General features: G+C 34.2%; 1 protein-coding gene and 1 non-coding gene across 2 annotated transcripts; both read right to left on the minus strand.

The window, feature by feature from the left end:
* Positions 1–405: 405 nt before the first annotated feature.
* Positions 406–1,390, minus strand: LOC145632788 (protein FAR1-RELATED SEQUENCE 5-like). Its single transcript, XM_081685126.1, has 2 exons — positions 960–1,390; positions 406–811 (listed from the first exon to the last, which is right to left on the minus strand). Exons 1-2 carry the CDS (start codon positions 1,388–1,390, stop codon positions 406–408), a joined length of 837 nt encoding a protein of 278 aa, XP_081541252.1.
* A 7,598-nt stretch (positions 1,391–8,988) lies between these two features.
* Positions 8,989–9,095, minus strand: LOC145633365 (small nucleolar RNA R71). The gene has a single exon (XR_014112695.1). It is a non-coding gene; the product is annotated as a small nucleolar RNA R71 (small nucleolar RNA).
* Positions 9,096–10,813: the final 1,718 nt, after the last annotated feature.

A 10,813-nucleotide genomic window follows, 5' to 3' on the forward strand; every position in this document is an offset into this window, starting at 1 on the left:
AAACGTAAAGAGGTAAAATACCAAATAAAAAAATACCAAGTATAATAACACCCGCACAAAATAAAAAGTAAATGAAGTTATTGTTAGAGTAAATAAAAAGAAGTTTAAAGTAAATAGAACACACTTAAAAGTAAAATACCTGAAAGACTACTTGTTTGGACAGTTTCAACTGTCATGGGAAACATCAGATTGCCCACAAGCTCTGCAAGTTCTACCTTTTTTAGATTTTTCTTCACTAGCTATTTCTTTTGCACTCTTCAACCTCTTTGAACTTATGGCAGAACCTTTATTAAGACACTGATTTGGAGGCAAGACATTTACATCAACTTCATTTTACCCAACCAAAACCTGAATATCAGCATCTTTCACCTCTTTTGAACTAGGTGCATTTTCAGGATTATTCTTTCATATCATCTGCTCCTCAAATGAAGATAATGTTCTAATAAGCTTAGATAAATCATCCTCAGATTGGTCAGTTAAACTCACACAACTGAAAATCTTGGACCATACATCACTGACCAATTGCTTCTTCTTATCATACTTAGAAGCATTATCCAGAGCAACATCTATGACAGAAGCTTTCTTCAGAACATCTTTTCTCCAACGATTCCAGATATAAGCATCAGGAATTTCACGTATACACTTGCCTTTTATAACAAACAAAATGTGTCTACATAAAACACCTTGACTCTCAAACATTCTGCAAGTACAACTTGACTCATATGTTGCCAAGTCAAAATTTACATCAAAAATTTTCCTTTTCTCATGATCAACAATAATAGAAAACTCCACACCATCTCCATACAGAGAACTACAACTTTAAACACCACATGAAAAAACAGGGGTCCTGACATTCTTCTTGAAAATCATAAAATATGGAACGAGTATAAACAACAGCAGCATGCTTTTCCAAATGTAAATTAGTAAACAATTGAGGCTCAAGTTTATTTAGGTTGTACAACTCATCCTGTTCATGCCTTTGAGCATCAAGAGCTGTTTCATAACGGACAAAGAATTCAACACAGGTCACATGAGGGTTTGTAAAATTACAAAAGAAACTGTTTTCACCTTCAGACCTAGATGTAGAACGCAGTAACCCACCCATAAATAAGTCCCTAAAATATGTAGGAATCCAAAGATGTTTAATCTTGAACATGTATGCAAACCACTCATGATCAACAAGGTTAAACTCCTCCATAACACTATTCCAGCCATCAACAAATACATGAGGATCAATCTCTCTATCCCAAACTATTGCACTTAGCTTTTTCAGGAAATCAGTTTCATTACAAAAAGCAGTTCCAACCTTTTCAGGTACCTTCCTCATTATGTGCCACATACATAGCCTATGTTTAGTCTTGGTAAAAACCTTTTCTATGGCAATTCCCATTGCAGGATCTTGATCAGTGATAATACAAGAGGGTTCTCTTCCCATACACTTCAAAAAAGTTTGAAATAGCAACACAAAAGAATATATGTCTTCTTTAGATAATAGAGAAGCACAAAATGTAACACATCTCTTGTGATTATCAACACCAGTAAAAGGACAGAAAACCAATGAATATTTATTTATATCATAGGTAGAATCAAAAGATAAAGAGTCCCCAAATAATCAATAATCTCTTCTACCAATAGCATCAGCCCAAAAGACATGGGTCAAATGCCTACTTTCATCAACATAGTAATCAAAATAATAACCCCCTTTACTGGTTTTCACTTTTTGTTCAAGGTTTTGAACAAAAAATTGCATCATCAACATTAGAGATATAAACTTTCAAGTCTCTAGAAAAATTTTTGAAATCGTTTTTACTGGCCCTGACATTTTGAAACCCACCACAAAGTTCTTTCATGATCCTATAAGACATAACAGCCCCTATATTTAACTTTGAGTTGTCAAAAATAAACTTCTTATGAGAAAAATTTAAACCAACTTCATTTGTAGTAACCTGCCTAGTAATAGGTGTAGAAAAAGGGTGAGAATGAGATTCATAAAAACAATACACCATATACTTCCCACCAGTCGAAAACCTAAATTTTATCTTAGCAGGACAACCAACTCTCTACATAGTCTTTCTCTTTAAACAAGCACCTTCAACTTGTTTACCGGGTTTCTTGTTATTTGTCACATACCCTTCTTTGCTACATAATAAATATTTAATTATAGTAACTCCTTTACTAGTAGGATCATTCTTATTCTTTTGTGATTTAGTAATATTAGAACGGACATTAAGTCCACACTCATTAGCATATTTGTAATAAAAGGCAATACCATCTGTAGGGAATATTTCAAGCATTACCCCTAGCTTGAACCCCACTGTGATCATACTCTAAAGTACGGTGGCGTCCAAAGGGAAAGAAGATAGAGCAAAAGAGTCGCCAACAAGTTTTAAGAACTTGTAAACCGTTCACAGGGTGAAGGTTACACCCCTTAACGATCCTAGAGATCGTCAACTCCAATAGGTCTTGAACCATGACTGGTAGTTCGGGGATGAAGGTACAAATCCAACCTAAAAGAGATTGAACCTGCCCTAATAATAGGCCTCTACTTCATTCTGATCGTATTCATGTGCGCTTTTTGACTAACATGCAATCAATAGGATTAACCCTAAACCTGTTTTATTTATGTTGGTGGAATATTAATGCACAAACAAAACTATTATTGGCGATCACTTGAGTTATAATCAAATTAACCCTAAACAAGATTATTAATTATCTTATTAAGCATGATTACAAGTACCAATTCCCTTTAAACATGCATAAAAGGTGTGATCAAGCAATAACAATAAATATCAAGCAACATAATAATAATAATTAAAATCATCATAATAATAATAATTAAAATAATCATGATCATAAATTATAACAATTATAATCATAATTAACATAATCATGTTAAAGCATAACAATAGCAAGATCCTAGGCATGATACTAACAAGATTAATAACAAACCCTAGCATGTAACTAAGCATCAAAGATCAAATATTTAGCCCTAACATGATACTAACATGAATATTAGGAAATAATATAGGAAGCATCGCAGGAATCATAATAAGCATATTTGATATTATAACCTTTTCCCTAAACATAATACTAGGAATCATAATAACAATCTAGACATGATTTCTATATCATAATATCAATAAATCAATTAAAGCACTTACTTGGATGCCTCGTACCTCTTTCTAATAACAAAATACACGCGTTAGTAACTTCAAGGAAAATAATAAACAACAATTAAATTAAATAATAATTGAAAGAGAGATTTGGGACCAAACCCTCAGAAATTAAAACCTTTCACATCTAGGGCGAAGACAACTTCGAATAATGCTAGGTGTATTTAGGTCTTGTGAATGCGGAATTTTGTAAAGAGAGGGTAGGTTTAGAAAAGAGAGAGAGAAAAGCTTCTAGCTTAATTAGAGAGAGAAAGAATTAGAAAGTTGATGATAGTAGATGAATGAAAATGGAGTTTTTAGGAGGCTATTTATAGAGAAAATCAGCCAAAAAGATAGAAAATCGAACTAGAATTCTGACGCGAAAAAACGAGGCTAGTGCCAGGCACTAATGCTGGCGTTTGGCGCTAATTAAATTTTTGTCGCGTTTTCCAAAATCAGATAGAAATTAACCGTACAGGAGGATAAAATCGTATTTTCCTCAAAAACATTCTTTTATTCTAATTAAAACTCGAAAAAGTCAACAAAAGTCAATTTATCAATGCTAATTGAATTAGGAATGAAAAGAACCTGCTAGAAGAATATAGAAGACTAAAATCATTCCTAATTGCATTAGGAATGATAAATCCATATTAGGCCCTCCCCTAGATCATTGGGCCGCATATAAGGATCAAACCGGGCCCAGTTTAGTAATTTGGCAATAACTTCCTCAATATTCATTGGAATTGGGCTTATAATATATTGTTGGAAAGCTCTTCAAGCCCCATCCAACTACACCATTGTTGGACCATTGGTATGAACCAACTAAACTGGAGTGGCTGTTTTCTTAAAATAGATTTTCAAAAACAGAGAGAAGAGAAAAGAAATTAAAACTATCTGCAACACTAGACTTTCCACACTTTCACTTCATTCGATTATGATTCGACGTGAAAGATACTCATCACCGGGTTTGGTTTTGGGGAGACACAAATGGGTGTCTACACCATCTTGAAGGGTATCAAATATCATTCAAACAAAATGTTTGTTTTCAGAAGAACAACATGGCATATACTCTTTATCACCTCCAGAATTATAATATATTTTAGGAAGCAAAGGCTGAGTGGGTGTTTTAAAAATTCTTACATTGTTATCTTTAGTAGTGACAGAAGAAAAACAATGTTCTATGCTTTCAGACATGTTCCTGAAAAGTAAATGAATAGAAGGAAAAAGTAAATAAACAGTAAATAAACTATAACTAAAAGTAAACAAATTTTTTAAAAAATATACTAATAAAAAGTATTAGAGATATACTAAAAAGTAGATGCCTCAAAGCATAAAGTAAATAAAAAAAATATAAAACTGGAAGAAACTAAAAAACATGAAGTTATAAGAATTAAGTAAAACTAATAATGAAAAGTTAATGACTGAAAGCAAAAAGTAAATTTAAAACAACAACAAATTATACTACTAAATTAATAACAGCAAGCAATATACCAACTATATGCAGAAAACAACGACATTGATTCCGTAAGTGTAAAACCATAAAATAGGAATTAAAAACCAATATTGTAAAAATAAAACCCAAAATCAAACACTAAATTGTATAGAATAATTCAAAGAACAATTAATAAACAAAAATTAAGAAAAATTACAATAAAAAAACCCTAAATCGAAAAACTCAGCTTTAAATAAACAATACAAGCAAAATAAACAAAAAAAATACAAATATAATTACAAAATTACCTCAATGAATGAAAAAAAGTGAAGAATACGATATAATTGAAGATCAAAATCTAAAAATCTAAGCAAAAAATTCGCTAAATCGAAGAACTCAGTAGCGGCGGAGAGTTGAGGACGCGAAGAGAGAGAAAATGAAAGGAAGAGAGAGAGAAAGAAAGGAGGTCATTCAAAGTGGCAACATTACCAAAATGCCATTACTGAAATGAAAAACACGGGTAGGATGTCAGCCATTGGATCAAGGATGATCAACGCACCAGATTAGTTCCTATCCTATTCTATGCTTAGGTTCTCACATTATCCCATTTATGTGTGTATATATATATATATATATATATATATATATATATATATATATATATATATATAATTTAAGAGTAAGTTAATGAGGTTTCTCCTAAACCTCAATCCTCAATTCTCATGCACTTTTTTTTTTTCACTATCCTCCAAATAACTTCCACCTCTTTTTTTAAATAAAAAAAAATTAAATCTCCAAATAACTTCCACTATTACTATATTTACTATTTTTCCTAATCACACACAAGTACACAACTATGCAATTTACACAATATTAAAAAAAAAAGGAAAAAAAATCTATTTTAATATATCAACCAATAATTTGGTTTTTTAAAATCCCAAAATTACAAGGAATTTATATTATTATTGCACATTTTTTTCCACCTCTTTTTAATAAATTAAAAAAAAAATCTCCAAATAAAACTTCCACTATTACTATCTTTACTATTTTTCCTAATAACACACAAGTACACAACTATGCATTTTACACGATACTTAAAAAAAAAATTAATATATCAACCAATAATTTGGTTTTTTTTAATCCCAAAATTACAAGGAATTTATATTATTATTGCACATTTTTTACCTAAATTTTCTGCATAACACTTGAAAATCAATCGGTTAATATTATATGTACTTCATTTTAAAAAAAAAAAAAATACAACCGCTATAAGATCCACTATTTTCTTTTATATTTTTATAAATCACACCTATTTATCAATTCAATAGTTATCAAAATAAAATTGCACGATTTATGTCTGGCTACCCACATCATGGCCGACTGACATACACAAAACACTTACCCAGTAAACCCTGTTGGAGTAACTCCTGCCCAACTAAGTAACCCTTGACTAAGTAACTCTACACTAACCCTGACTAACCGAATATCCCATGACTAATTAACCCTTGGTTGATCGATTGAATAACCCCTAATTGACCGAATAATCCCTGACCGAGTAACTCCTAACAGAGTAACCTCTGACTGACCGAGTAACTCCCAATTTAGTGACCCTTACCGAGTAACCCTTGACCATCTGAATAACCCCAAAATAAATAACCTGGTAACTTGGTATTGTGAAACATAAAAATTATACATCAAATTTACTATCCATCATAATAATTTCGGTTTTTTTTTTCAAGGAATTCTTATAATTACCAACATTTTATTTTGTGTAGTTTTCCTTCGCGTATAATCAAATCCATGCATTAGCATGGGTATGCACATTGACGGGTTTTTCTAAAAAATGTTCAATAACTACCTTATTGTTTTTGATGTAGTTGTTTGCAAAAGAACAAAGTAACTCCAATAACGGAATAACACTTAAAACACTAACGAGACTATCTCAATAACACTAAATGGATAACCCCTATAAAACTAATAAAATAACTCCTATAATAACTGAGCACACGGTATAGCCAACCTAATATGTCTATTTTATATAGTATTTTACCCCCGTCCCTTGGTCATAATTAGTAGTGTTTTTGGCTCTTTAGGGCCACTTTTATTACTAATATGTGTTTTCTAGTGTTTTCGTAGTTTTGGTTGAGTTTTGCAGGGAATTGCACCTTTGAAGCATTTTTCCCGGGATTTTTATGAAGCAACTACGAGCATTGGAGGAGCACGACCGTCGTTGAAGCCCAAGGCCGGCTAGAGCCATCGAGCCGGTGATTAAGGGCTCGGTATTTGGAATACCGAGGTTTGGACCGAGTATTCAAGACCCGAAGAGGAGATCCGAATTGGGCCGAGAAATCTAGCCCAATCGAAGTCCAAGACTCGAAGAAGAAGACCGGGCCCGATCGGGCAAGAATATGCCCGATCGGGCAGATGCATGCAAGGGCAAGATGCGCAGCAAGCCAAGGCGCGCCCGATCGTGCGAGGCTTAGCACGATCGGGCGGTGCAGTGAGAAGAGCAGTGCGAGAAAAAAGGCGCGCCCGATCGGGCGGCCTCTAGCCCGATCGGGCGCGTGTTTCTGGAAAGGCTCTTTTGACGAGCAATTAGTTTCTAATTAGGAGTTGTTTTAGTTAGTTTTTAAGTACGTTTTTGAGGACGATTAATGGGACTTATCTCTTTCCTTTAGACTTTTCTCTCTCTACTTAGTTTTCTCTCACTTAATCTCTCTCTAAACTTTTGTTCTTAATTCTTTCATTAATTCCAGATTTTTTTGGTAACGATTTCTCTTCCTTTGATCTTATTTATTTTATTCCTTTCATCATGATTTATTTTATTACTTTGATTAGTTTAGTTTTTAATATGTGTGAGTAGTTTAATTTCTAGGGTTTATGGGGATCTAATCAATAATATGAAGGGGTAAATTATTGTTGTTGATTATCAATGCTAGTTTAATTTCCTATTGATTGATTTAATGCTCTGTGACTAGATTAGGCCTATATTTTATGCATGAGTTTGACAATATTGATTCAAGAATCGAGAGATGAGAATTAATGTTTAGGTCTAGTTTCAATAGGCAAGTTAATTTATAAATGGTTAAGTCAAGATTCGAGAGATGAGATTTAATACCGATAAATTAATTGTGTGATTGTAATAAGTAGCGAGAGCCCTTTACAATCTGGTTAATTGATGCATTGATGATTGACTATTATTGATATGATTATTGGTATTGCATGATAATTTCTTATTGGATTGTTTTAATGTTTTACAATTGCGGCTTGCAAAAGTATAGCAATATTAAATTGATGAATCGAGCAGATGTTAATTTGATATTAAAGGCTATTTTCAATAAGAACTTAGATCTAGTAAATTGCGAGAGCCTGTTAGATCTATGTTGATTAATAAATTGCGAGAGCCTGTTAATCATGTTATTTATGCCATGTCAATGATTGATTATTATGTTTTACCCTGGAGTATTATTTATTGGTGAACCTATGCCCTAGATCCTTTTATATATTGTTTTATTCCTATTCTCAACCTTAGTAGTTTAGTTTCTTCTCAATTATAAATATTGGTTACTTAAATAATTTAGATTATAATAATTAATTAGGAATAAAAAGACTTGTTTCCCTGTGGAGATCGACCCTACTTCCCTATCTACCTTAGTTAGTGATTTAGGTAATTATTTTTTATTAGGGGATACGACTTTACCCTGTCAAAATTTGGCGCCGTTGCCGGGGAAACGGTTTTATTTTTATTTCTGATTGTTTTTGTAGTCTAGATTATTTCTCTTTTGTCTCAGAGAGCGTTAGTTCTCTGAGACAAATCTCATATTTGCTTCTAGTTTTTTGTTTATGCCCAGGTGTTCCAGATCAGGTTACATCCCATTCGATCCTGAGATCGAACGTTCCTTCCATAGACAGAAAAACTTCTATAAGCAAATCCTGGCGGATTCTGGTGATAATAACAATAATCACCGCGATCCTCCAACTGATTCTAGCAATTTAGAGACATCATCAGACACAGAATCAGAGATGGCGGCTCCAAAGAAGCTTAGTGATTATTCACAACAAAAGCTTACGGATTTTCCACATCTCACCCCTACTCTGGCTCTTGATGGGGTTCAATTTGAGATCAAGCCCCAATTTATAACGATGATAGAGAGGAAGCAATTCAGTGGAGCCAAGGGTGAAGACCCGAATCTTCACATTGCCGACTATTGTCAATATTGCAACACCATCAGGCAAGCCGGGGTCACTCAAGACCAAATCAGGGAGATTCTCTTTCCCTTCTCTTTAACTAGAAAAGCTAAATTGTGGTTTAATGGCTTAAATAGAACTACACTTGGTATAACTAACTGGGAAACTCTTGTTTTGAATTTTTATAACAAGTATTATCCTGCAGAGAGAACAGCAGTACTACGAAGTGCGATTCAGAACTTTGCCCAAGAAGCCGATGAGTCTTTATATGAGGCTTGGGAGAGGTTTAAGGACTTACAAAGAGAATGCCCTCACCATAATTTAGCACAATGGCAGTTAATCCAAGCCTTTTATAACGGCATTGGAAATTCTTCGAGAATAATTTTAGACTCTGCAGCTAGTGGGAGATTTATGAATCTTAATGTTGATGATGCAGGTCAGGTTATTGAAGATATGGCGATACACAATTCCCAATATGGGAATCCAAGAGGTTTTGCTAACAAGGGGAAACATAGTGTCGACTCTGTATCCTTTTTGCAAGCTCAACTGACCTCTATTTGCCAAAAATTAGACAATCTGAGCACTGTTAATGTAGCTAATGTTTCTGCGATTAATAATAATTCTAATGAGGCTTTCTGTGAAAATTGTGGTATTGTAGGTCATTGGGAGCAGGATTGCAGGAGTTCCGTGGAGCAAGTTAATGCCTTCCAAGCTTATAGGCAGAATAACCCATACTCCAACACTTACAATCTTGGGTATCGGAATCATCCATACCTTTCCTACCGGAGCACTAATGTTCAAAATCCACCACCACAAGAACCACAGGTGCCACAGCAATAACAGCAGAAATACTATCATCCCAATGCTAGCCAGAAGAATCAACCACAACAACCCCCCTCATCTTCCGACCCTTCTTTGGGGGAAATTAGAGCAATGTTGGTCAATATGCAAAAGCACATGGAGAGCAGGGATGCGACAATTGATCAAATTCTAGCGCATAATAAAATTGTAGATAATCAAATTGCGCAACTCTCCGCTACTCTACAAGCACGCCAACAGGGAGCCCTGCCGGCACAGCCGACTAGGCCTACGGATCAAGCATTTGCAATTACTCTAAGGAGTGGTTCAAACTATGAAGGGCCCTCTATGCCCAGAGTTGATGAACCTATTTTATTAAATAATGCTAATCCTGATTCCATTAAACCAAACAATGTAGTTGATAGCCCTGCAGGGCTAGAGGATAATACTAACACATCTAATTCTACATTGTAGGGTAAAACTCCAAAGAAGGTGGCTACTCCAGACAAAGATAAGAATGCTCAAAAGCCAATCATCAAACTTCCTTTCCCCAATCGTCAATTGAAGACAAACTTGGATAAGCAGTTTGGTAAGTTCCTGGAGGTGGTTAAAGATCTGAAGGTAACCGTTCCCTTTACTGAATTGATCACACAAATCCCCTCATATGCAAAATTTATGAAAGAAATTTTGACGAGAAAAAGGTCTATTAGTGAGGTAGAGACAGTAGCTTTCACTGCAGAATGTAGTGCCGTACTTCAAAATAAGTCTCCACCTAAATTAAAAGATCCGGGTAGTTTTTCTATCCCTTGTCATATTGGCAATCTCTTGATTGATAATGCATTATGTGATTTGGGGGCTAGTGTTAGCGTCATGCCATTATCTGTGTGTTCTAAGTTGAATATGGGTAAATTAAAAGCTACCAATATAACTCTACAAATGGCCGACCGTTCTTTTAAATACCCCTTAGGTGTTTTAGAGGATGTCCCCGTTAGAGTAGGTAAATTTTATATACCTGTGGATTTTGTTGTTCTTGATATGGCTGAGGATATGCAAACCCCAATTATTTTGGGGAGACCATTCCTTAACACTGCAGGAGCAGTCATAGATGTAAGAAGTGGTAAGCTAACACTATCAGTAGGGGACGATAAAGTGGTTTTTAATCTGAATAATGCCCCCAAAAGCTCCATGACTGAGGAGAAATGTTTCAGTGTTAATGTGGTTGTAAATTATTCTAACAAGCCCC

This window comes from Chenopodium album, chromosome 5 (genome assembly GCF_948465745.1).
Source record: "Chenopodium album chromosome 5, dcCheAlbu1.1, whole genome shotgun sequence".
Lineage (NCBI taxonomy): Eukaryota > Viridiplantae > Streptophyta > Magnoliopsida > Caryophyllales > Amaranthaceae > Chenopodium > Chenopodium album.